The sequence below is a fragment of the Medicago sativa genome, chromosome 3 (assembly GCF_051527215.1).
Source record: "Medicago sativa cultivar Bolivia chromosome 3, Bolivia_mono, whole genome shotgun sequence".
NCBI lineage: Eukaryota > Viridiplantae > Streptophyta > Magnoliopsida > Fabales > Fabaceae > Medicago > Medicago sativa.
In genome coordinates this window covers 28,304,820-28,332,667 of record NC_140751.1, presented here as the reverse complement: position 1 = coordinate 28,332,667, position 27,848 = coordinate 28,304,820, and the positions used below count along the sequence as shown (strand labels likewise).

General features: G+C 34.6%; 1 protein-coding gene and 1 long non-coding RNA gene across 3 annotated transcripts; one reads left to right on the top strand and one right to left on the bottom strand.

The window, feature by feature from the left end:
• The first annotated feature begins 632 nt into the window (after nucleotides 1-632).
• Nucleotides 633-3,640, top strand: LOC146936914 (uncharacterized). Its single transcript, XR_015033217.1, has 2 exons — nucleotides 633-945; nucleotides 3,367-3,640. It is a non-coding gene; the product is annotated as an uncharacterized LOC146936914 (long non-coding RNA).
• Nucleotides 3,641-6,679: 3,039 nt separating this feature from the next.
• Nucleotides 6,680-11,149, bottom strand: LOC146936913 (Plasma-membrane choline transporter family protein). Of its 2 annotated transcripts, none has more exons than XM_085751466.1 (5): nucleotides 11,024-11,149; nucleotides 10,520-10,891; nucleotides 8,957-9,868; nucleotides 8,041-8,274; nucleotides 6,680-7,576 (listed from the first exon to the last, which is right to left on the bottom strand). In XM_085751466.1, exons 1-5 carry the CDS (start codon nucleotides 11,039-11,041, stop codon nucleotides 7,394-7,396), a joined length of 1,719 nt encoding a protein of 572 aa, XP_085607592.1. In that variant the 5' UTR covers nucleotides 11,042-11,149; the 3' UTR covers nucleotides 6,680-7,393. The 2 variants fall into 2 exon arrangements, with proteins under 2 accessions (XP_085607592.1, XP_085607593.1); XM_085751467.1 differs by having other exon boundaries at nucleotides 8,957-9,865.
• Nucleotides 11,150-27,848: the final 16,699 nt, after the last annotated feature.

Here is a 27,848-nt window from a genome sequence, read left to right as displayed (position 1 = left end):
TGCATATTCCTTTCTTTGATATAAATTATATAAAAATGGTTGTGGAGCTGAACCTTCAATATTTGTTGTATTGGAACAAAATGTGCTTAACATTGCCACATTTAGTTTTGATGATAACAAAGTATAAAAAGTTCAATTGGATATGATAATATTGTTCTAGTGTGAAGGACCAAAGATGCTGAACAACTTCTTGTTTTAGCGAAGAGAGACCCAACCTTGCCCTCCACCCTTCTTTTGTTCCTCGCTGTACAGTTAATAGAGTTAAAAATACATTTTTGGTGGGGGCAATCTGGAGGTACTGGCAAACAAGCTCAAATGCCTTCATAAAAACATAAGAGTTCAGGTGTAGTTCTGAAGGGGACAATGTAACAGCCCGATTTTCGCTAGATTTATTTTATTATTTATTTATGTGTGTTATATGTGCTCTTATGTGATTATTTGCCTCTGTGTGTATTTTTGGTTGGGAATTGTGGAATTCAGTGTTAGAAGGCTATTTTAGTCATTTTGGACTCAGGGGTATTTTGGTCATTTTATGAGTGGGGGGTAATTTTGTAATTTGGTTGAGAATTATTTTGGTGTTTAGTGAGAGTTGTTATTTTTATAAGTGCTAGAGAGTTGTAGTAATTATTTAATTACCGGTAAGTAACCGTTAGTATTACATTTTACCGTTAAGTGAGTAGTAACATTTTGTGGGTTAAAATAGAAATGGGTTAGGCCCATTAAGACTTTGTGAGTTAAGCCCAATTAGGTGAGCCTATATAAACTCTTGTTAGTAGAGAAAATAGGTTTTCACCAACATTTTCATTTGAGAAGAGATAGAGATAGAGAGAAGATAAGGGTTGAAGAGGAAGAACAAGAGAAAGGGGTTGGAGGCTAGAGCTAGAAGAGGAATTCATCATCTAGGATCTAAATTGAAGCTTGGGTTAGAGATTCTTGGTGCTAGAGGTAAAAGGGTTAGAATTCAACCATAATTCATAACTTTTTCTTTTTACCCATTTTGTGAAATTGATGAATTGAATCTAATTGTTGTAAATTCGTGCATAATTGTTGTTGCTATGTTTGAGAACATGATTAGTATGATAATTGTATGTTAGTATGTGGATTAACATGTTGAAATGCATAAATATTGGTATATTGTGTTCTTGAGCAAATTTGTTGAGAAATGAAGTTGTGGTGTTAAATTGTGCATGAATTCATGTTCATTAGTTGTTGTTATTGATTTGGAACATGTGGTTGTTGAATGAATACTTTGGGTATCAAGATTGATGAATTGATGATGAGAATTGTTGTTGTTGTTGAAAGTTGAGAATGTTTGGTGAATTGGTGAATTATTGATGAATTGATGTTGCAATCTCAAAACTTGTTGATGTTTAAGTGTTTTATAGTGTATATGACCTATAAACACGTTTTGGGTTAAGTTTTGGGGTTTGGGAGAATCAAAATGGGGATTTTGGGGTGAAAAGGGGTGGAACCCGTAACTGGTTTTTGCAGTTCTGGCGTATGACGCTTAAGCGTGCTCCAAGCGTGCTCTAAGCGTGCAGACCCAGAAGCTACTGGAAGTTGGACGCTTAAGCGTGCAGAGGACGCTTAAGCGTGCAGCTCCCAGTTCAACCATTTTGAATCTTTGTTTCGTGCACTTGGGGACCAATCCGAGACTTCTAAAATGTTTCTTTTAACTTGTTTAACCTTTGTTTATGCACTTAATCCTACTGGAACATGGTTTGAATCGAATTGGACTTGATTTTGTGAATTTTTCTCTTAACTTTGGAAAAACGGTCCAAACGTCGATTTTTCCGAAAACTCGTTTTCTCCGGAAATTGAAGTGGGACTTAAGTTGTATATTGTTTGTATGATTTCTAAAATTGGTTGTGATTGGTTTCATCAAGTCTTGACTTGTTTTACCTTGAAAACTTAGAATTTTGGAAAAGTGGCAAAAGTGAGATGAACTTCGTGATTTTTGTGAATTCTTCATATGTGGTCGATGAAATGCTTATGTAACTTCTACTGCACGCATATGTAACTCGTGAGGATACATGGCATAGGCAATTGAGCTTGTTTACTTGGTTTTGACTTAAATGCTCAATTATTTTCAATGTTGTAATTTTTGGAGACGAATTTGATTGAAAATGATTTTTGAGAGCCAATTGCTTATGAGCCCTTTATGAATAGATTAATATGATTATGAGATGATGTATGGATGGTTGTTGAGTGATGAATATGATGTTTGTGATCATATGTTGTATTTGTTCCTTTATTTGGTATGTAAGGAATTATGTGGAAATGTGGCAACTATATGTTGATTTATGTGGAGATGATTGATGATGTATATATGTGACAACTATATGTTGATTGAATTGTGGATGTTATTGGTGATTGTATATATGTCAAGTGGTGGTGAATTGTTATCGATGCATATATACTAATTGAGTGGTGATGAACATGTTTATGTTATGTTGTTTGTTGAACATGTTAAATGTTGATTGTTGGTGGTGAATTCATACATGCTAATATTGATGGTGATCTTGTTGGTGAATGCATGTATGCAAAATGATGGTGATGGTGAGGTGATTATTGTTTGTGTGAACATATGCATTGATTCGAGTCATATGTTCATGCATTCATGACTGATGGTGGTGGATTTTATATCCAATTGAGGTGATTACGATGTTTTTGTTGCATCGAAGGTGACGACCTTGAGGTGATCTGGTATCGCATGCATCTAGAAGAGTCTAGAACATTGCATGCATTTGATTAATTGATGAGTCGTGTCATAATTGAATATGTGACTTGTTGAATTTGTGTAATGGTAAAATTTGGTGAATGTTGTGATTATGTGGATTGGTGTATATGTACATTGGTGGATTTTATTGATGGTTGTGAGTAATTGAATCATGCTCTAATTGCATGTCTTACTTGTTTGTGCTTATACACTTGGTGAACCTATTTGATGATAATTAATTTGATAATAATGATGAGGTGAGAATTGTATATGTATATACATGAGATGTGATGATTTCTTTGATAATGATGATTGCTTGCTTATAACTTTGAAATGATGAATTGTACTTGTTGAGTTAAGTATGCTAAGCGAAGAATAAGGTGAGTAATCCTTCATTGATTGATAATTGATGAACTTATGTCGATGATTTGTTTAGAGATTGGATATACTTGCTATGCCATGTTAATAATGTGATAGCTTGAAATGTAAGTGATGGGGGATAATCATGTGATGCTAGTATTCTAGGAGGGATGGTTATGTATATGTGATATGTATGAATCCTTGAATGATATGTTTTCATATGAATTATGATGATGTAATGTTAACCCTCAGTGGTTTACCACCTGCCTTTCCGTATGGACTGGTAGATGGAGTGCAGGGTGCTTAGATTGTGTGCTTGATGTTGCCGAGGAGCGGAGTTCCTCTTTTTATGTGCAAGTGTCTAGATTAGGGCTCTGATCTAGGATAGTACTTGCATGTTGGATTTTGTTTTGATTATGTAATTTGGAGTGGATATTTTGTTGTATCTGAGAGATGTATTTATTGTCATGAGATTTGGAGATGTTATTAACATGATTATATATGTTCCGCTGCTATGTTTATGAGACTTGACAATTTATACATGCATGTTTTGTGGTTGAATGAAGACGTAGCATCTATTTCTAGAATATGTTTATATATTCGCGCGTTTTACCGCTTATTAGAAATAGGGTGTTACAGACAACTTCGTCCATCGGAGCACACTTCGCTGGAAGTCGGAGAAAGAGAGTCTAAACTCCATGTCTTTAAAAACCACTTTGTACATGGGAAACATATTCCCCGTATATGGTGAGCATACTCAATCCGAGACGCTCAACAATACAACCTCCCAATATTCGCTCCTCCCCACGGAGCCAAAGGGAATTATCGCTGTACCATCTGGTGAAAACGCGGACACCGCCCCCTATGGCTCGTCCTTGATCTAAGTATCGTCATATGTTTTGGGAACATTCCTTTCAGCCGTGACAAACCTGAAAGAGAAAGAAGGGAAAAAATGAATCGGACATTCAAATCCACCCTTTCGTCACCTGACAGTTCGATCGTGGCGAGGAAGGGATCGAACATCCTCATAGACGAAGTAGGTCAGAGGAAAATAAGAAAAAGATGACAACTTTGAAGGAAAAAGCAAAAAGCATGCTGGAAACCACCCCTTAAGGCAGCACAACACTTTTACAGTGGCGACGAATCGAACTTATAGACAAGCTACAACCCATCGCCGGTGGTTACCCAAAAACAACAGATAGGGACTCTAAGTCTCAAAACACCTACTTACGGTGGAAGCCGCCACCACTAAGGGCAAAAACCACCGTAACCAGAGCTTCCTTAACCATAACATGCAGTTTTACAATTTTTCAATAAAGAAAAACGATCAAAACATAGAAAATAGAACGAGAATGCTGAGAATAACAAACTTGTTAGATGTTGAAGATGAACTGAGTCCAAAAGTGAATGGTTGAGGGACTAAAATGATCTGAGTCCGAATAATTAAGTTAATCAGGATTGTCCGATTTACTGAATGGTTGAAAGGATACAAAAATGGTGAAAAGTGTTTCCAAACAACATTTGAAACTATTTATACTCCCTTCGCAACCCTTTAGAAAACAGAAAGTTCGATCCGGTGCAGTCTTTCATATGCAACCCTTCACAAACTAAACCAAACAACGGTCCAAATCGCATTTGTTCACGCATTTAACGGTTCTAATCAAATCCATCATATTTCCAAAAGTCAAGATCAAACCAACGGTGATGATTAAGCTTTAGGAACATGCACCAAGACACATTCAAGGCTCTAGGTACTAAAGTACATTACTAGACTTACACATGGCAGCCAGAAACCAAAGGTCATATCCCCTCAGTCTCACCCTCGAGACACAGACATTAATTACTGAATGATAAACAATCAACTCTTTGACGAGGGAATGTTTTGACTACCATATCTCTCTGCTCTACGGACAAACACATATAGGATGGACATTCCTCCTTCGGGTTACATAAATCACTTCTCACCACCTATCGAGCATATCCAAGATTCTAACAAGCATATCTTCACGAACAAAGTCATTAACCCTGATGTTAACATAGTCATCGATATGATAGGTCCTGAGACATAGACGTGTTTGCTGCTTGATTGGTTCGTCCATGCTAGAACTTGTGAGACATGCCCTTGCGAGCTATATCATGCTAGGGCATGAATGCTTGCCACACGGTCATCACGACCATGTTAGAACTTGTGAGGCATTCCCTTGTGAACAACACCGTTAACCTTGTGAATATATGGCACATGATCGTTGCAACCATGGTAGAAATTATGAGGCATCCCCCTGTGAACTATTATGTTCCATTGTGAGCATGTCAATTCCGTCACATGCATTTACCCGTTAGACGCACATGTCCCTCTCTTATTTGATAAACTCAAACAAAGAGGTCATCACCTCTAAGAGAGCTCCTACGAATGGTCCCCACGCTCATTCAAAGTCATCACTCTTTATCAAGAGCAACGACTTGGGGACTACTGTTCTGGACCAGCTAAAGACATCTAGGCACAATTACTTAGGCCCAATACAAACACAGGCCAAATTTCACAGACAATATTACTCGCAACACACCTCTTACCAGCGAGGGGGATGCTCAGAGCAACAGAGACCAGTTCAAACGAACAGTAACGGTCACCATCATGGATCCCGCAAATCTCTCCTATACGGTTACACTTCCTAGGAATTCGTAACCGCCGAGCACACGTGTGCCTTACAACAACTCTGCATTCACCCACCTCTATATAAAGGGGACTCTTGGCAGTCGCCAAGGTTAGAATCTACTCTCTCTTTGAACCCCCATTCTGATCTCATACTGACTTGAGGTGTCGGAGTGTCTGTAGGTACACACCCCCAACTGTTCCAGTTATCACTGAAGCATTCCACCACCGTACCAAACTGCACCGATAGTCACCTTATGATCAGGTGGCATAGATTGAAAGAGTGTTTTTCTTATGTTGCAGTTTGGTTCATTTGGTTCAGTTGGTAATAAAAAAACCGCAAATCAATTCTAACCATGCGGTTGAGTAAAAAAAAAATCCAAATACATCCAAACCAAATGTTGTTTGTTGCGGTTTCGGTTTATATTAGTTTAGTTTGTGGTTTTTCTATTGGATTTGTTGGGTTTTGAACACCCATTCATGTGGGATTGCTTTGAGGCATTAACTGAGTGCATGATCTACAACTCCTTAACGTAGATTTCAAGCTTGATGCGAAGAAATTGTAGAGTATTTCCACAACGGCAACCACAACATCACAAAATTTGGTGCCATATTAGATAATGCAAACGTTGTTGTAATTTTTTTTCACAAACTCTCATGTTGATTATTAGAGATGTCACATTCTTAAGTTGTCTCCATACTTTTATTGATGTACCGCCATGTTTCATTCAACCGATATCTAATGAAATGCTATAAAAAATTTAGCATAAAAAAAGTTTGTATTGAAAAAAGTTATTGATTGATTTACATAATTTTAAAGCTTGTGATGTTAAAAAGCAATAACAAATGACAACATGGACTTTTATATTAGAAAAAGGAATCATCAATTGGAATAAAAAACCAGCCTTCAAAAACAAATCTAAAAAAGTACAGTATCTTCAAGCACCTTATTTATAACATGTGACCACACCAACCAGCCTCAATGATTTTATAACAAGTTGTACACTTTACAAAAAAAAAAAATTTAATGAACATTATTTACAGCATGGAATTGCATACAACTACTTTTTTTTAACATAAAATAAAACTCATGGACATTGCTAAAAGATTAAAAGACTAATTAAATTAGGAATCAGTGCCTTCTACGCATACCTAACAATAAAATAATGATGGAACTCCACCATATGGAATATCCTAAAAGTATATGTACAAAAAAATAAATAAACATGATATTACAAGGATGGACCACAAGTCACTTTAGTGGCATTGTTGATTAGTCTCATTTACCCCACATTTATTTCATTCCAATACAAAATTCCAATGATGGCTCTTCAAGCCAGATCATTCTCAACAAAACCACTTCCTCAGCCATCAAGATTTTTTTTATTGGCTTCAATTCAAGTATTCAACTCTTTTGGTCATGTATGCCCTTCCACTAAGAGCAGTTTTCATATCTTATCTTGACCTTCATCTTGAATTTACTTAGTGTAACAACAAAAATAACACTACCAAAAAAAAATATTAGCAAAAATATTTAGAGACGAAAAAATAAAACCTATCTCTAATTCCCTGGATTAAATGACGAAATTAGAGACGAATTTCATGTTTTCTATCTCTAAATTTTCGTCGTTAATTTAATTTTTTTTGGTAGTGAATTTATGAATTTAAGACCTTGAAGTATATCTTCTAAGTCCCCTTGGTGTAGGTACAGCCAATTCACGACCAGTTTTTAACAAAGCCTGACGATCTTTAATTGTTTTATCAAACAATCTGTTTTCTGGATTTTCAGCATAGCATACATAATAACAACTCACACAAGCATGAGGCACTGCCATTGCAATCCTAGTCTGCAAAATCAACAAGTTGATCATGTTAAGATTTGATCGCATGCTAATTAATCATTGTGAACTAATAATAAAAAACTGGTTTAATTACAATGTAGGTCCCTTACCTACTTAAAGACTTTATAATAAATTTCTAAACAAAAAATTTGTAATTGAGTCTTTTAAGTAAAAAGTTTTATTTGGGTCCATAAAATTTTATATAAATTAGAGTTAGGTCCTTGAACTTTAGAAACCCAAATACAAATTGTTTAAAAAATTAGGAACCTGATTATAAATTTATTTTAAAAATCCAAGGATGCGGTTAAAAAAAAATTAGTTCGGGAATCTAATTAAATATTGTAAAAAAATTCAGAAACTATTAAAAAAATAATGTCAAAGATTTATATAAATAAGTCAGGGACCTAAATAGCATAGTAGACAAACCATTAAAAGATATGAAAAAAATTGGTCAAATAAGGGGTACCAACCAAAAGGTATCCAATGAAGAATGTGAGTAAAGACAGGGTGGCTGTGAAACTTTTGTGTACACTTTGAGTCCAAGCAGCCACAACAATAACACACATAGAGCCACTACAAACTCCTGTGAGGAAGCAAATTGAGCTGGTTATATCAGCATCTACTATTGGCACCATGTCTTCCTTCTCAAATAGGGACCATGTGTCCTGTGATGCCATTACAAAACCTCTTCCATAGGCTGCAATCTATTATGATGAATTCATAAATTAGTTAGGTAACTTAAAATAATTGGTGGATAGTGATTGCTATGTGATAATGTGCAACAAGGGATATGATGACAACAAATTTGAAAGACGGTAGGGTCCGTGTAGTAAAGGAATCCAACAGATCACATAATTCGAAACAGAAAAGAGTTTGATGACTACACATTGACAGTGTGCGATAGTTTTACACAAACCTCCAATCAAATCTAAGCCACATAGTTCTTTTTTGTATTGGCCGAGTGTTCAACACATACTCAAATAAACACACGAATGAGGGAAATGTGGCGACCAGGTTCGATCCGAGGATTCCATAACAAATGTACTCATAGCCAAACCATTAGCTGTAAAAATGCGGATGCAGATACTGATATATTTTAAGAAGTAATAGATTAAAATGACATCATAGTAAAATGCGATTTTGGATGACCATGGATTTTTTTTAAAGTCAGTGTATAGTCACTAAACGCGACAAAAAAAGACTCATCGATAAATTTTAGAGTAAAATAGCGAAACTAAGAACTGACAGCAAATTTCATTTTTCAGAATTCTTGAATCATTTAAAATGTCGATTATAAGCTAGGAAGAAAAAACTCTATATAACATTTCTTGAATCATTTATACTATATGGACCAAATACTAATCAATTGTTCATCTGTGAAGTTACCTGTACATATGCCCAACTATTGCCATTTCTGAAAATTGATTGCATGACTCCCAAACAACAACGAGCGCAACAAAACATGAACTCATCTTCTCCCTCAAGCAAATTCAGCCCCCTAGCAACAATTCTCAGTGCTTCAATTGTTGGCACAAATAGAGACCCCAAACAAGCACTTCCGAGATTCCGAGTCAACGCTCTCAGAAAGCAAAATTGTGTGCTAGATTGCATTCCTCGCAAGTAATACAATGCAATAACCCTACTAACCGTTATATTAACAACATTCCTCATAACCTCTGTGGTCCAAGCCAAACTCAACACTAATGCGATGATAACCAAAGGCGGAAAATAAAAGTTCAAAGCTCCAACTACTGCTAAAGTCCATATAGATATCCACAAGAATCCAGCCGCAAGCATGTAGTAAGTAGGTCGATTCAAATCACTGAATTTGGACATCGGTTGAAGCGATAAAGTCAATATCTTACAACAAAATTTAATTCTATGACTAATCCAACAACCATATAAGCCATTTCCAATCGCAAAAGCAATGAAACAAACACCAACACCGTCAGTTGGAGGCTTTTGGAAGCAAATAAGAAGAATCCCGGCTGCAAGAGACATCACGAAAGTAAACCAAAGTATAAAATGAACCATAAAAGTTGGCCATTTTCTAATTGCACCTTGCCAAAAAAAAGCAAGAATTATGCTCATAAAAGTTGCAGCTTCCACTTGTGGAAGAAAATACATCAATACTCTTTTTTCTTTCCTCTTAACAGAACCAGATTTTTGTACTAGTCCTTGGACTCCCTTGAACACAAGAAAACACACAAGAGCAATAGCGAGTAATTGGTGGAGAGCGAATATAAACAAGGATATTCTGTTAGTATATCTTCTTGAATTAAGTGTCACCGGTTGCTGCTGAAAAAATGAAACAGAATCCATATTAAAAAATAAATTTAGTAACAAAAAACAAAAATAAACCCTTAAAAAAATTACAATCTTTGTCCAAATGAACACATGTAAATTTAATTTGTGTAAAGTATTTGACTTGAACAAGATACATTTAACCCTCATAGCCACTTACCAAAAATAAAAATAAAAAATGTAAATAAATTACCTCAAGTATTTGAATTCAACAAGAAACACTCATAATCCTTTACCAAAAAAAGTAAATTTCAATAAAGTATTCAACTTGTACAAGACACAAGAAACCCTCATTACCCTATACAGAAAAACAACTAAAATGTAAGTAAATTTTTTTGAAGTATTTGAATTGAACAAGAAACCTGCATAACCCTTTAACAAAAATGTAAATTTCAATAAAGTATTTGACTTGAACAAAACACAAAAAATCCTCTCATCACATTAACAAAAAAGTAAAAAAAAAAAAATGTAAATTTCCAGAAAGTATTGACATGAACAATGAATGGGTCAGAGCTCAACTTAATTGAATTAAGCTTAAAGAAGTTAATGAATTAAAGACCAAAAAAAAAAAAAAAACTGACATGAACAAGGCACTTGTATGAAGGTATAATAGAATAAAAAAACTCAAAAGAAAAAGAAACATACCTGTGGTGGTTGTTGTGGTGGTGGTGGTGGTGGTTGTGGAGTTTGAATTGGTGCTGGTGTTGGTATTGGAATGGAACGTGTATGAGTATGAGAGCGTTGAGATTGAGTGTTAGGAGAAGGTTTTGCAACTCTTGTATTGCTATTCATCACAATTCTCAAAGGGTTAGTAGGGTTTAATCTATGAAATCTTGAAACATTATACCCTTCATGATCATCATGATGACCATGACCATGAGCAACATTTTCAACATCCTCATCATCATCATCATCATCATCATCATCATTCTTTCCAACTTCACCTTTCTCCAAATCCCTTAACCCTTCTTCCTTCTTTCCATCATCCATCTTTCTAGCTCCTTCACTTTCATCCACCTAACAAAAACAACAAAAAAAAACAACAAAAAACAAAAAGATTAAAATTTTACACAAATGGTAACAACCCATTTTGAAAAAATTAAAGTAGCTTAACAAAAACAATAAATTGAAACAAATGAAATTAATTACATGTTCAGTGGCACCCATTTGAAAAAATTTAAGGTTATGACTTATGATGTTTTTTTTTTTTCTGAGAGAATAATGTTGTTGTTGTGTTCTAGATTGATAAAGATGACGTTACTGGCTTATGTTGTTGTGTTTCATTTGGAGTTTGTAGTTACAATTTACTCACCGTTTCTGTAACACGAACTATTGTTCAATGGTGGGACCCACTGGGGATTGATGTTTGTGGAGGAGTTATTCACGTGTCACAGTAGCGAGTGGAGGCTACGCGATCATGTTTTACTGAATAGTCATTGTTTCACGTGTCAGAGAAAAACATAGCACGTGGAAGAGAGAACAAGTATAAAATTGCCACTTTCCTTTTTCTTTTGACAGCATATGCGTCCCCCTGATTCAGTTTGACTGCTATAACAAAATATCGCAATTTTAAACCGTTGATTTATGGTTGAGTAAATAGACAATTATTTCGTCAATTATTTTTTTAATCTTAACAAAATTTCAATTACTTCTTTGAAATTGCACAACATTGATCAATTTATCCCTTTCCGTCAAACTTTTCTGTTATTCAATATGACATTTTGTAAATATCCCTTGAAGTTTCGATGCAAAATATCCTCTAAACATGAAAATGTGTATTTTTTTATACTTGATTCAAAAGATATTAAAGCAAACAATTTAGCTTCAATATTTAAGTTATTTAAAATGCATTCTCTGAATTATCGTGATATAAATTGGTACCAAACATAAAAATATGGGAGAATAACTTACTTTTATTGATGATCCAATAGAAATATAGGATACAACGGATTCTTTAAAAAATTGAGAGTCTTGGATCTCCCCCCTCCCCCCCAAAATTCGAGAGCTTAGTCTCTCCCAAACCAATATCCAATCTAAATAAAATATCTACTGATTTTTCATTTGATTTCCCTATTTATTCAATAACTTCTTAATAATAAATGTTGCCTAATAACATAATAACTGCATCCTAATAACATAATAATCAGATGTCTAACACATCATAAGAACACTACAAAGTAGAGTAATAATATAACTGGCTAATCCCGTTTTGTATCCATGTATGCAATCCTACCTAATGAGTATTTTGAACTGCTTCTTTTTTTATCAAAACAATGCTGAATTGAAATTCTTTTTGAAATTCTAGCATATGACTCCCAACATAGGTGTCAAACAAGTCAATATTGCCAAATAGTGTTAGGCTCTATAGGGTAATACTTATGTTGATTGTCAGGTGTTGATTATATTCACAAACGAAATATTATTTAGTTTGGATTTCCATATCTAATAAAGTATTACAAAGTGGTTATGAACTAGTATATCGTTTTGCTTTTTCTTATCTAAAATAATGGATTGTAATAAAGGATCCAAAAGTTAATTGTAATATTGGATTGTATTATTGTAGAGTTTAAAATTTTAAAGTTAACTGTTAATTGTTTGTCTTTAATATCTTTTGGGTAAAGGATAAGAAAAAAAATATAAATTTTCAAGTTCGGGGAACATTTTGCACATAATTGCAAAACTTCAAGGGGTATTTACAAAACGTCATGTTGACTAACATAGGAATTTGACTTAGGGGTAAAATTGATTAACATTGTGCATTTTCAAAGGGGGTAATTGAAATTTTGTTAATGTCATAGGGGTTATTGATGGAACTTACAATGGGGGGGGGGGGGGATTTAAGGTGTCCTTATTAATGGACTATCATTGTGGATGCTATTAGTATCTCTATTCAACTGATACGCTTAAGGTGTGTTTGATATTGTTAAAAGATAAGTACATGATATTCTAACATAAATAAAACAACACAATACAATTAAGAATGAGATACGACTTTTTTTTTATAATATCGAATAAATTTTTTTTAAAATAAAGAAGATTGATCACTGTCGTGCACGATCAAGAATAAGTATTTTAAAACAAGTAGTACAAGGTAGTTAACCTTGGTCGTCTCTCGAGGATTTCTGATTTAACAATTACCAATAACAAGAACAGTGTTATACCCTAATTTTTGACCTAAAAATATTAACTCAATTCTTCTTTTCTTGTATTTCAAGTCATTTGATATGTCTCTGATCAATTACATCTTTCTTTGCATTTTATTTCAATATTATTTGCAAAATTCACATAGAATGGTATTTTAGTCATTTCTTATGTTAAAATTTCTTTCAGTCTTTTAAAAATTTGTTTGAGCCCTTTCAAATAGTTTGAATAAGTCTTCATTTCAATTCTATGTCAAAACCCATTTCAAAAATTGCATTTGAAGTCATTTTGAGTCAGTTTAACCCCTAGGGGCATTTTAGTCTTTTCAAGTGTTAAAGCTCTGTTTAATCTCTTAAAATTGTCTCTGAGTTTTTTAATTTGCTTGTATAAGCTCTTGCTTCAATTTTCTGTTAAAAATCCATTTTAAAATTTGCATCTGAGTCATTTTTAGTCGTTTTAGCCCCAGGGGCATTTTGGTCATTTCACACAAAATTTCGACAGAGAGAGGTTACTTTAAAGTACCTCATTTAGGTAATTGGTTCGTTTTAGTCCGTTTTGTCATTTTTTTAATCGTTTCACTTTACGTTATTTTCCGTTTACCAATTTTAATTCAATTTTATTTTAATTTCATTTTAGTCCTAAAAATTCTAAAATTGCACTTTAGTCCCTTGAGTCATTTTATTTTCTTTTAGGTCCTTTTTTTTTATTCGAATTTTTTAGGTCAAACTTCTTAATTCTTTTTGGTCAATTACATTTCAGTCCCAGAGTCTTAACAATTTTGCAGATTGGTCCTTAGCATTTTTTGCAGGTCAGTCCCTAAATGTCCAGAAATTGCACAAAGGTCCTCAGGTCCAAAATTCAGCAAGGGACGAGTTAGTTACAGGTCCAGGACACATGTCACCATTTCAATGGGTCTCAAGTACACATGGCAGGTTATAAATAGGGCACAGTGTCAGAATTGGCCAGAGAATCAATCACTACGAGCCACATCACCACAAACAATTCACACATTTTCTCTCTCCTCTAACAGAATCAAACAACAAAATCCATCAAGAACGAAGATGAATCTTCATCTTCTTCGTTGAACCCTAACTTCCCAGTAACAACTTTTTCAATCAATTGGAATGAATTCAAAACAGTTTTCAGAGATTCATTGAGGAATCTTCATCATCGAACCGTGACTTCTGCAATTCGAAGCTCAAATTGGTTACTTAAGCAACGAATTTGAACGATCACAGATGCAAGAAAGAGTGAGAAGAAGAGGATTGAAGCAAAATCACACCAGTGAAGAAGAAAGAGAAGCAAACAACTGATTTATTTTCAGTTCAAGACTTACCAGAAGCTTGCGTGGATCTTTTGTTCGAATCTCCAAATCAAATCAGGTAAACATACAAAACCTTCTCGTTTTTCGTTTTAAATCATCATCGAAGGCTTAAAATTGAAAACAAACGGTGAATCGAAGTGAAAACTTCGAAAAGATTCGAAAAGGTTTGGAACGAAACCCTAAGATGTAAAATCACGAAGGTTCACCGTTCGTTTTTCAAGTCAGAGCTCAAATTCGTCATCAGCTCAGAAAATAGGTTAAGTTAGGGTTTGATTCCAAGAAAATTAGAAAACTTTTTCAAAACCCTAGAATGTAAGATTCGAATGTAGATCTGTTCGAATTCAAGCCTCGTTTCAAGAAATTAGCTCCAGAATCATAAAGAGGGGACTCAGATGAACACAATCGTGCAAAAAAGTTTCGAAAAATGTTCAGGTGTGGTGGCGCCGCCGGCGAACCACCACACCTCCGCCGTTGTGTTCATCGGAGAAGATGAAGAGAAATTGCAGAGCATCTCTCTCTAAAAACGTTGTAGTGAGAGAAAGGGGAGAAGGAAATGAGCTGGACCGGTTTCATTGTGTTTATATAGACACATGAACCGGTCTGGTTCAGTTTGGTTCATTCCACTTCTCAATCTCCGTCATTGGATCCTTGGTTCGCCACGTGGATGATCCAGGTGCCTTGTTTCCATGTGCCTGAACCACCTTATGGTGTGCTGCATGTTTGTAACCGTTTGATCTAGGGTTTGAGGATCCTGGATCAATCCAACGTCCCTGATACGTTTGGATAGTCCAGGATCCATTTTCCCATTGGGCTTGGGCCTATTTCTACTGGTGTTTCGTTTTATGCTTATTTTTGTGCTATTTCAACACTATATGTTGTTAATCACACCCCTGTTTGCTTCAAAAATACATGAGAAAACTCCTAAAAATATTTCCTAATGTTTCCTTGGTATTTTTTATGGATTCTTGGTGTTTTTATGTGTTAATAATGGTTAGGAAAATATATGTGAAATTGTTGACTTCTTGTTTAGTTTAGTGCCTTTAACCTTGTTAAAATCTTGTTAAAACTTCTAGAGTTTTTATGAATTTCCTTACAACTATTTTTGACACTTGAAACTTGTCTCTTAGGATATTTTGACATATAAAAATGAAAAAATAATGTGTTGTGTGTTGCTTCATTTCTTGAATGTTAGGTTAAAAAACTTGTGAAAATATGCATAATTTTGATTCCAATTTTTAGTATATGCTTGTGAGTTAGGATGTGTGGATTGGGGATTGATTTGTCACTGTTTGGATGTGTTTTTGCTGTATGTGAATATGTGTGGTTGATTACTTGCTTTACAAGGCAACTTAATGTTTATTTGTAAAGATAAAGTGCCAAATATGTCTAAACATATCATAATTTTGACTTGAATGCGTTCTTATAATCCTCACATCATTGATTGTAATAAGACCTTTAGAAAATTGTCATGGTGTGAGAATTATAGGTCATATGCTTGTCTTGATATTATGGTAAAGTTTTTGACATATTTTGCTACTTGTCTTGCCAAGTTTTGTCACTTTGTTAGTGTTATCTTACCTACCTATATCTCTATCTCTTTGCCTTATATCATTAACCATTTGTTCCTTGTTTCATACATCATGAGCATTTTATCTTCCATCTCACATTTTCATCCTTTACTTTCTTACACTTTAACTTTCATGCAAAAATTAGGATGTAAAATTTAGGAATTTTGTAATATTTTACTTTATGCCTTTAAATTTCTTGCAAGACCATAAAATGTATCTAGGGCATGATGTAAAGGACAATGGACTCTAATAATGTACACCGACACAAGCACCGACACATGCACACACATCACATAGATATTTTTAGATGTATGGCTAGGATATGCATGTTTAGATGTATGTTTAGGATTGTATGTTTAGATGAATGCTTAGGATTTACACTTAGAAAAATCATTTTCAAAAAAAATATGAACAACATCACTCAAATATTTTTCATAATAAACCTTGGGATCCAAAATCCCATTGATTTTCTCTTTTATTTTCTTAATCAAACTTTAATGAATCTTAATCATACTTAAACCTTTTTGCAAAATAACTAATTCCACCTCACTTTTTTTCCAATCTTATGCCCTTGAGGCCTCTCTCTCATTCTTCAAACTCCAATTTTCAAACTTAAAATCAACCAACAAAAACAAAAACATTTTTTTGGAAGAGAACTACGGTGGATTTGATCCCTTAAACGGGTACGTAGGCAAGGAACAAAATTCCTTCAATTCAAATAAAATAAAAATTCAAACATTTTCTTCTCCCTCCAATTCTTGACTTAGTAAACTCTTAGGTGTAAATATCATTTTTCAAATAGCATTTAAAAATAAAGCGCGCGCGTAGAAAGTAAAGACGGTTCCTATAGGATACTATAGTCGTTATGGGTGCCTAACACCTTCCCGTAGCGAAAACAACTCCCGGACCTCGATTCTCAAGGGTTTTTCTTATTTTTCCCTTCCCAAGAAAAATGAGATATCACCGGTTAGAAAGGTTCAAACGTAATCAATGTTTGACACCCGAAAACCAAGATAAAACAAACAGCAACTATGAATTCAAAAATATAAATTGGGGGTTTTTGTTTTGTTGTAAAGAACAGTAAATAGGATGATGAATTCAATTAATAGAAAAGCAATCCACTGGTTTTAGGAAACTTTGTTTATCATCTATCACAGGTTTGTAGAGAATATTTGTTTAAGAGTTTATGCTTTGGTTGATTATAAAACTCATTTAACAAGCGAAAATCAGTTTTATATAGAATTCGTTTGATTAAGCATTATGGTGATGATCAAGCATCACCAAGAACAAAGTTAATATCATAACAAGATTCGATCAACCCTTTTTGCAAGCGAAAAAAGCATATATAGTTTTCTGTTCAAATTAATTTAAACAAGCGATGAATTAATTCGAACAATCTCAACGGTATGAATATGAAACAGAATAATTAAGCATGAATTGTACCAAATTCATACGCATAAGAGAGACAAGAAAATTGATATATGATCAGCATAAACATAACAAATTGCTATTAAAATCGAACCTCAAGAGTAACAACAAAGTTCCTTCACCAATGGATCGAAAGAGAGATTAGTTCTCCATAGCAAGCAGCTGCCTTAGGGTTTCTATTTTCTGAAACGTGAATACAGAATGAGAAGCCCTAGCTGTGTTTTTTAGTTTTTATATTACATGGGAAAAACGGGCCTTACAAGTATCGGGCCAAAAAAACAAATGTTGTCTCGAAATTAATTATTTGAAATAACGTTTGGAACAAAATGCGATTATTTGACTCCTTTGCGCTCCGAACTGGGTTCTGGCCTCAACATGAAAGTTGTAGAATTTTCTCTTAGCTTTCCAACGCATGGTCGTGGGCCTCAAACCGATAAACGCAGCTCCAGTTATGCCATGTGCAATGAAAGGTGTCAAATTACTGTTTATTCAGAAAATAAGTAGCGAAAATAAAATAAATGCAAAACTAAACTAAACTAAACTTAGAAAACACATTAAAAACACTAAAAATAAAGGGAGAAATCATAGAATTGCCATAGCATAAGATAGAAGAAAGTACATTAAAAATGCACTGATCAAAGACTAAACATTTTTATATGTCTATTTAGTTAAAAAGAAAGTCTGTTTGCAAGTCATCAAAAGACTTGTAGTTCATGAGACCGATTTATTTAGGTAAATAGAAATTGATCCGGTTGGATCTAAGAAGATGGTTGGTCAACTGAGATTTGTTGTGTAGAGGAATCAAACTTTTATATATCTGTTGTGAGTCACGTTTTGTTGAGCTATCTGTGTTGATGGTCCTTCTCTACCGTCGGGGGGGGGGGGGGGGGGGGGATGGTGGTGGTGTACCTACACGTGCTCTGGCGCCCAATTTAATGGTGGGTTCAATAGTTATGTAGCTATAATATGGGTAAGAAGTATCATACATGACCCCACGATCAATTCCTATGTATAAATAGTTGCCAGGTAGGGTTAGGCTGTCAAGCCTTATCCTGCCAGTTGCATCTGGAGGTACGGATGTAATCAACTATCGGTCTTGATGGTGAGCAACACTCGCCTTGCATGGGCGTGAGCAACTCCCGACCCGTTGAGCAACTCTCGACCCACACCGTAATCTGGTGTATTCTAAGGTGTGTCCATCATGTGGTATCACATGCTTAGTGGACTCGGGTTGGCTCCAAGCAGAGCTGGATTGAGCCTTCGTCCAGTCCATAACAGTTTCCCCCAAGCAATCGGCTGAGGGAGTTTGGATGTTGCTTGATAGAAGCTTCTTTGAGGACTTACCTTATGGTCACAGACCTTGTCGAACTTCTTGGCCTTGGACTCTAGTAAGTCTTGCCAGACTCTAAGGCATCCCTACGAGGATTTCAGAGTTTCTGTTCTCGTTGCTTTCTTTCCAGCCAATCGTTTAGACCCTCTGGGTGCTTTGAGTCGTCCTTCCTCAAAAAAAAATTTATGAGTTTCCGCCTGACAGCATTAGAGATATGTCGTCCGTGATATCATTTTTCTTGGATTTACGAGGTTCTGGTGTACAGGGTTTAGACAACGGCAGGAGTTCAAGATTCTAGGCTTGCTTTACCCTGGAAGTCTCATTCTAATCTTCTTGTGAGGCACTAATATGTATTTTAGAATTTTGGCATGTTGACATTCATACCAGCCTTCTATCTTCGGTTTCATTGTGCATGAATCACGTTCTACTGCTACTTGTCATCAGTTCTAATATGCTTGTTTGATTAATTTTTGTCAGTTGAATGGTCGAGCATATTCGAGGTTGTTTCCTCTATGGGGCTTTGGCTCCGTAGAGCTGTTAGATCCCCTTATGCTGCTTGCACGATCAGCTGTTAGATCTTTTGAAGTTTTAATTGTCTTCTTAGAACCTATTTAAACGGTTCATGCACTCTACTTTTGTAGTTTTCTACACTCTCAATTCTCTAATGACATAGGAGGACCCTCCAGGATTGTGTTTCTTCTTCATCATTTTCTGCCTTTGTTTTTTACTAGGTATGATTTTTCTGCCCTTTTTGTTCTCTTTGTTTTGTTGGGTTTGTCTTTCCCTGGAGGTTCCGTTGCCTCAACGAAGAAGATTGAGTTACCTCAAGTGGAAAAAGTAAATTTCCTCCTACATTCTCTTCATCATTAGGTTGGTGGCCCAAGTGGTTATCTACTTTCCTCGGACATGCCGGATGAAAAAGTTAGACGAACTTTGGTTGCTTTTTGGATGTTGTGAAGTGAACTTTGAATCTCTTACAAAGTTCACTCCAATAGTTGATAGTGCGGAGTTTGAAGTTTTTGAACCATGGCATGGCCCTTTTATCGAAAGTCAGGACAAACAACTTACGTTTCAACATTCTGGATGTGATCATCGGGATCTGTGGTGCTGTCATATGGTTTTATAGTTAACGAATTTTGGATGTCTTTTGGAATCGAGTAGTTTTTGATCTTGCTGGTGAAAGCGTTCTTCAGTGTCGGCTCATCTGCGCTAGAGCTTTTCCCAATGGATTTCTCCCTTAGTTTTCCCTTTGGATGAGAAACTTCATGACTGGGCCATCCATAGTGGGCCCATCGCGGGGAGTGTCTAGCGTACCCTTATTGTCTTCCCCTCTTACTGCCTTGTTCCTCGTCCTTCCTAGTCTCATGTTTGGAAGGAAGTTGTCGAGCTTCTTTCCGGCGTGGGGGAGACGACGTTCCACGTTAAACAAGTTCTGAAGGTGTTGCCTCATTCTCAAAGAGCATATCTTTAATGCTCTGCCGTATTTGCGCAACTTTGACACAAGCCAGTTGTTCACCTTGAGTCTCCATCATATGTGATTGGAGTTGAACTATCATAATGAGGTTTCACGAGGGGTTGTTTGTTTGTGGCGTTCCGGTGTTCGGAGTGGTCATCTGAACACGTTCGCCTTGATCTCCCATTATAGGATTTTACTGGATTCCCACATTCTGGTGCGTCGAGTATGGATCCATTTGAGTCTCGATGTTGTGGTTTGCCACAGATGGCGTAGCATTTCCTAAAGGCAGTAGATCTCTTGCAAGCTAAGTCTTTCTAGCCTAGCTCCTCGTGGATGCGCGGTTTCCGGCGGCCGTTGTCGAGACCCTAGATCTGGTGGCTTGTTTCGATGCGATCGACGAGAGGATGAGACCAAGAGTTCTACGTATGGGCTCTGGAATGGAGGAGGAGTCGATGGGTCCGTCGATTTCACTGGCATTTCAGTGGACAAATTTGGTGTTCACCATCTTGAACTTAAAAGATTGTTTCAATATGAGGAATGTAGTCTTCCTAGTGAAGTTGCCAATGATCCTGTTACACATAAGAGGATGGTTGTGCGTATATACAGATGAATTCTTGTATCGACACATATTTACACACATACATAAAAAAGACACATTATTTAATTATTTGAAAATACATATTATTATATTTATTTATTTTTGTAAAAAAATACATATTATTCATTATTATTTCATCTACTTTTTCCATTTTAGTGTATGTCTAACGGATATGTTCAAACGTGTATCCACACAAGAATTACATGTCTGGATTATAATATTAAGTAATGTTCAAACGTGCTTTTTCCTTTTAATTAATAAAGATAATTTGTTCTAGTTCTCTAAATGCCTTTTCTTTTCTTATAATTAGATCTTGCTTTTTAGAGTAGCAGTTACTTAGCTTGAAAATTCAGAGAGTTAATTTGGCATCTATCCATAATGAGCAAAAGAAAGAGTGAAGGGTTGGAATTGAGGCCTCCATCCCCTGAGGAAGGTAAACCATCATCAGTTGATCTGATGTTATCTCATGTTAGAGGAACCTCAACTACGACGAAAGAAGATAATGATCTTCATGCAAAAGTGGTTACTAACGAGATGGGGCTTGTTGGATGTCCTAAATGTTACATGTATGTTATCACATCAAAGATTGAACCAAAGTGTCCCCGATGCAACACTGCAATACTTCTTGATCTTTTCAGAGGTGATGATTAAGATTGGCAGCTAAGTTAGATAAATTTAAGGAGAATCGGAAGAATCATGATTTGTTTTGTGTTAGGTTGATCGCCAAATGAATGTATGGTGATATTGTGTTTTTATAATCAAATAATGGTTGATATATTTCTGGATATTGAGAGTGAATGGAATAAAATTTAGTTTACATGGTAGCTTAAAGTCTATGGGTGTGTTTATTTCAGGTTTTGAAAATTAACATTACGATACATCTTTTATTTGCTATGAACTATATGTTTGAACCGTCTAATACAAAAATCTAATAAAAAAAAACGCTAAAAGATTAAATGGAGATACAATATCAAAATCAAAATAACTCTAATATGTCATTTAAAAAAAAAAAAACTATGCTTGGATTGATGGTTTGTTGTGGTTTGGAGTTGTATAAAATAAGGAAAATTGCTGTTGACACATTACATAAGGCTGTGACACACATGTAAAATACGATTTTGCCCCCTCGGCAGTTAACTGCCGAATTTTGAAGAAACCGGCTGTAGTTAACTACCGAGGAAAACCTCGGTAGTTAACTACCGAGGAAAATGAAATCTCAGAATTTTCACCAAAACATCATCTTCTTCGTTGAAATCACTGGTATCCACAAGTCACTTTGCCAACAAAATTAAAGCGTGCCCTTTTAATTCATTTTTTAGCAGACTTTTTATTCCGTCTGTCTTCTGTTACCTTTCAACACCAACTCTTTGAGAAGTGCTGAGGCAATTATTGGATGTTTTGAGTGGAATACTTGGTGAAGAAAATGGTGATGAGAAGTTGAAGGAAATTATGGATCCTTCATTGCAAGGAAATTATCCCTTTGAACTTGCTATGTTTGTGTTGAAATTATTGAGAATTGTTTAAACAAGGATCCAGGAAATAGACATGCTATGGATGAGATTGTACCAGTTTTGTCAAGAACATTGAATTCTTCATTGAGTTGGGAAATGTCAGTGAATGTTCCTAGAAACTAAGGATTTAGTAGGGCCTATTGATGTTGAAAAAAGTTGAAAAGGGATACTTAGATGAAGATGATGTTTTGGCTGGGTTTTCATTTTCCTAGTCACTTTGCCAACGAAGAAGATGATGTTTTGGCTGGGTTTTCATTTTCCTCGGTAGTTAACTACCGAGGTTTTCCTCGGTAGTTAACTGCAGCCAGTTTTTTCAAAATTCGGCAGTTAACTGCCGAGGGGGCAAAATTGTATTTTACATGTGTGTCACAGCCTTATGTAATGTGTCAACAACAATTTTCTAAAATAAGACTCCTTGAATTTATAAAAAAATTAATGGAATGGAACACACAATGGAACCAATTTAATTTCATACCCCTACATCCTTCAATTTCTTATTCTCTCAATTTTAATTTGGAATGTATTCAATGGAATGGAGCGTGAGGCTTTGCAGTATTAACCATTTACCTTTATTATTTTTGACTAGTGCTCTAGTTTATTATCTTTTCAGTGTTACATTTTTAGTGGATTTCATGTAACCTTACTTTCTTCAATGATGAGTTTTTTTTTTTTTTTTACAAACTTCAATGATGAGTTTTGTTAATCAAATAGCCCTGGTTTGTTGACTATAATGAGTTTAGTTTATCTCTTACTAAAAAAAGTTTTGTTTATCAAATAGCTACAAAATTGAAAAAATATAGTAATTTATTTTTTATGACTCATTGATTACAAGTCATTTTACTTTATCTTTAGCATATTTTTTTAGTCATTTTATTTAGGTTTTGATCCAATTTAGAGGAGTTTTAAAATGAATGCATATGGTTTACGAGACATTTTGTAATGCTTTAATTTTGAGTCATGTAATCCTAGTTTTTTCAAAACCTAACAATTCTTAGGTGTTTTTGATGTAATTCAATGCAAATCATGCAAATCGGAAAAACAAAGCACCTTATCAAGATTTGGGAATATAATGGATGAAGATTCAAAAGGCCTCTGAAGACATTAAAAGATGGAGAAATTCTATTCAACGTCCCAAGATAGGTTCCAAGAAAGAAACTACTCAAAAAAGATCAAGAAACAGGAAAAAACGGGCAAGAAACAAGGTATGGAAGCCCCGTGAGTGCTTTCTGCACCCACAAAGGTGCGTTGATGACAGAGAATCATATGACAATTTGGCTATGTTTTTAGTACTTTTTCTTTGCATTTGACGAAAAATAAGATGAGAGTTAGTGTAACACCCCGTTTTCCCAACATAAAAATTTCACATATAAATCAAAGTCATTCAACATTAACGGAATGCTACACTTCTTAAAAATCATAAATGGAATAAATAACAAGTCATCCTTCATAAATTGGTCAACATAAATATTCAAAAACTTCGCAGCGGATTTTAATTCAACAACATAATTAGTCTTGGCACGAAGGCCTCATCAAAACATCTCGTAATAATCCAAAAACTAAATCATAGTCAGGTAAAATCATAAGCAGTACGTAAGGAATAGAAAATAGCCACAAAAGTTCTCATCCCGTTACGTATCAGAGCACCTAAAGACACAGTGAGAGATAACCACTCACGACAACAATCAACAGCTACTTATTCTCGATCACCTGCAAGTTACTCATACGAAGAGCAACATTTCCAAGCAGAAGGGGTGAGATTCACAAACAATAATGTTAAGCATATAATTCAACAATTATATTTAACAACATAAACATCATCAACATATCATAACAATAGTCATGTAGCATCATTATCATCATCATAATCAACTTCATAATCAACATCAGTATCAACTTCATAACTCAACTTAACAACTTGACTCGACAATGCAACTTAACTCGACTATGCAACTCTATTATTTTACTCATGCATGTGGTACCATTCTAGGGCATAAGCCCTCGTCGATTTTGAGCATAAATATACTCCTAGGGCATGAGCCCTCGTCGCTATTGAGCAAAAGCTCCTATGGCATGAGCCCTCGTCTTTATTGAGCAAAAGCTCCTAGGGCATGAGCCTTCGTCTTCAAATGAGTATGCATGGACTCAACATCTTAAAACTTAGACAACATGAACGTCTTATATGACTCCAATAATTTTAATCAACATCTCACCTCTTAGACCGAGACATGCAGTTTTAATCAATAGTAAACAGCAACATGGCAGCACATCAATAATCTCAAGATATAACAATATCAAAATGTAATCATCGTCTCAAAACATCACTTATAATTCACATAATGCATATACGATTATATATATATCATCAGTAACAACATTAAATCATCTTATAACAACTTCACAGATCATCGTTAATATTATATTCAAACATCAACAATTCATCATGCAATTTTGTAAAAACATAATAAATTATACATAACATATTTCCATGTCAAACCAAGGATACTAGAAAGATATCACAATTATCAACAACTTTCATGTTTATACCAAAGACCAATTTAAAACAGAGACGTGTGAAAAAGACGCAAAAACATGAAACAGAGAATGCTGTCACCGTACAATTTCGCTAAGACCTCCTCAGAGCATTTTCATCATAACTCAAAAACTAAAAGTCATTTTCACGTCAAACCAAAGCCACTGGAAAGCTAACAAAATTATCTAAAACTTTCATGTTTACACCCAAAGGCCAATTATGTACCGATCAATACCAGTTTTCGTTTCAAATTCGAAAAAGTTGTGTAGAAAGTCCATAAAAATTCACTGTGACCTACGTGCAGTAATTTGACCATAACTCAAGTTCTATAAATCATTTTGAAAACTAACATCCATACCTACAACTTTCGTGTTTACACCTAAGACTAATTCTGTACCGATCAATACCAGTTTCTATTTCAAAATTCAAGACAGAGATAAGAAAAAATCAGGAAAAGCAACTTATATTATTCAAACTTCACATTCATTCAAAATCATCACAATCAACAACAACAAGTCAACATAATTCATACCCAATTCATAATATGACATTAACAACAACAATCATCAACAACCACAAATCAACAACAACATAACATAAATCATCAATTATCACTCTTAACCCTAATTCTCCAATTCTCAAAAACTAAACCTACAACATGTTAAATGAAATTTTCATAATCATAGACTCAAGATTATTGAATGATAGTCCCACCCTTACCTTAGATTGATTGATTGCAAGGGTTCTAGAGACTTCTCTTCTCTAGTTCTTCTCTTCTCTAGGTTTCTCCTCTTTCTCTAGGTTTCTCCTCTTTCTCCCAAAAACAGTTTGCACGTAATCCTTATTTTCTAACTCTGACTCTCCTCTTTATATAAACCTTAACCTATTTATTTTATCTTAATTCCAATTCTGCCTCAAAGCCTCATTATTCTAAATAATTATATTTCTCCACTAAATATATACTTCCACAAAATATATTCTTCCACTAAATATATTTCTCCACTAAATATATACTTCCACTAAATATATTTCTCCACTAAATAATAAAATAGGGGCTACTAATAAATATCAACACATAATAATAAAAATATCACTTATCAAACATATTAATTAAATTATAACAGAAAAGACTCTAAACTCAAATAAATAAATAAGTAATAAAAATAGGGCGTTACAGTTAGAGGAGTTGTCAATGGTTTGTGGAACATACTGTATTTTTTTCACTCGAGTCTTTGTAATTCAGTTTTATCCTAGATGTTGCAACTCCATAGGTGTTTTAAGTGTTTTGTAGTGAGGAATCATGTAAATCAACAAATCAAGACATCACGTGAAGGATCAAGGATGATGAATTGAAGATCAAGGGTTCTTAGAAGGTAGTTGAGGACAATATAAAGTGAAGAAAATTCATTTCAAGTTCTTAGGAGTTTTTGTAACACTCTGTTTTCCCAACGTAAAAATTTCATAATTAAAAATCAGAGTAATTCAACTTTAAACGGAATGCTACACTTCTTAAAAATTCATAAACTGAATAAATAACAATTTATTCTTCAAAATCATTTAACATAAGTAATTCAAAACTTCGCAGCGGAATTAGTTCATTCAACATAAAAAGTCTTTGGCACGCATGCCTCATCAGAAAATCTCATAAGTCTTAGTTCAATATTTATTCATAAAAGTTCATAAAAAATACGTAAGGAATAGAAGTAAAGTCAAGTCCCATCCCGTTACGTATCAGAGCACCTAGACACACATGTGAGGAGTCTACTCACGACGCCTCTATTCTTGATTACCTACAAGTTACCCATACGAAGAGCAACATTTCCAAGCAGAGGGGTGAGATTTCTCAAACAATAATATTAAGCATATAAATCATATAAAGTACATTCAACAACTTAAACATCTTATAATTCATTAATCATATCTAACAACTTAAACTTCCTTAACTAGTGTCATTAATCTTCTTATATTGGCCGTAAAACTATCTTAATACTAATCATAAGCATCTTCATATATTATCAATTACTAATCTTAACATCATCATATAACATCAAATAATAGTCTCCAACAATCATCACATAGCATCAATATTAATCACAAACGTCACCACATTTCATCAAACATTATTTATAAGCATCAACGCCTAATATTAAATATAATCATAAGCATCATCATGTAATTTCACATAAGTATTATTATCAAAACATAGCATTAGTGAGAACAACTTCATAATCAAATTCGTAATCAACTTCATATATCAACATAATTATAACTCACGTAACATTTTATCATAAATCATTCGTCTTCATTCATCATAGCACTTCATTAATAACTTATCAACTTGACATCTTAACAACTTGACAACTTGACATCTCAACATCTTAACAACTTCGACTCGACTATGCAACTTCTACTTCTCAAATCATCTTAAATCATCTTAGACATCTTCATTATGCATGTGGTACCACCAGGGCATTAAGCCCTCTTCTTTAAGGTCATAAAGGACCTGTCGGGCATTGAGCCCCCATCTCTAAGGTCATAAAGGACATGTCGGGCATTGAGCCCCCATCTCTAAGGTCATAAAGGACATGTCGGGCATTAATCCCCCATCTCTGACTATGCAACGACACAACTCTAACGCAACTACATAACTTTCGTACAACTTAGACAACTTCATGAACATCTATGACATCCTAACATCTTGACATCTTGACAACATAACATCTTAACAACTTGATGACTTCATAACGACTCGACGACTTAACAACTCTTATCATCTTAACGTCTTAACATCTTAACATCTTAGCATCTTGACAACATATGGATCACATAAATAATTCATGTCATATCATAATATAACAATATCAAATGATAATAAACAACATCTTAAAACATCATATTCATCAATCATAAACAACTTCATATAACATCGTATTTAAACATCAACAATAATTCACTATGTATCTTTGTAAAAACATAATAAATTATTCACAACATATTTTCATGTCAAACCAAAGCTACTGGAAAGATATCACAAATATCAACAACTTTCATGTTTACAACAAAGATCAATTCAAAACTGAAACATATG

What these genes read in the sequence shown, in the direction of transcription:
- LOC146936913 (XM_085751466.1), bottom strand. An exon ending in CACCACAACAACCACCACAG is followed by an intron (nt 9,869 to 10,519) that starts GTATGTTTCTTT and finishes TCATTTTTTCAG; the next exon opens with CAGCAACCGGTGACACTTAA. An exon ending in TCTTCATTGGATACCTTTTG is followed by an intron (nt 7,577 to 8,040) that starts GTTGGTACCCCT and finishes TTGATTTTGCAG; the next exon opens with ACTAGGATTGCAATGGCAGT.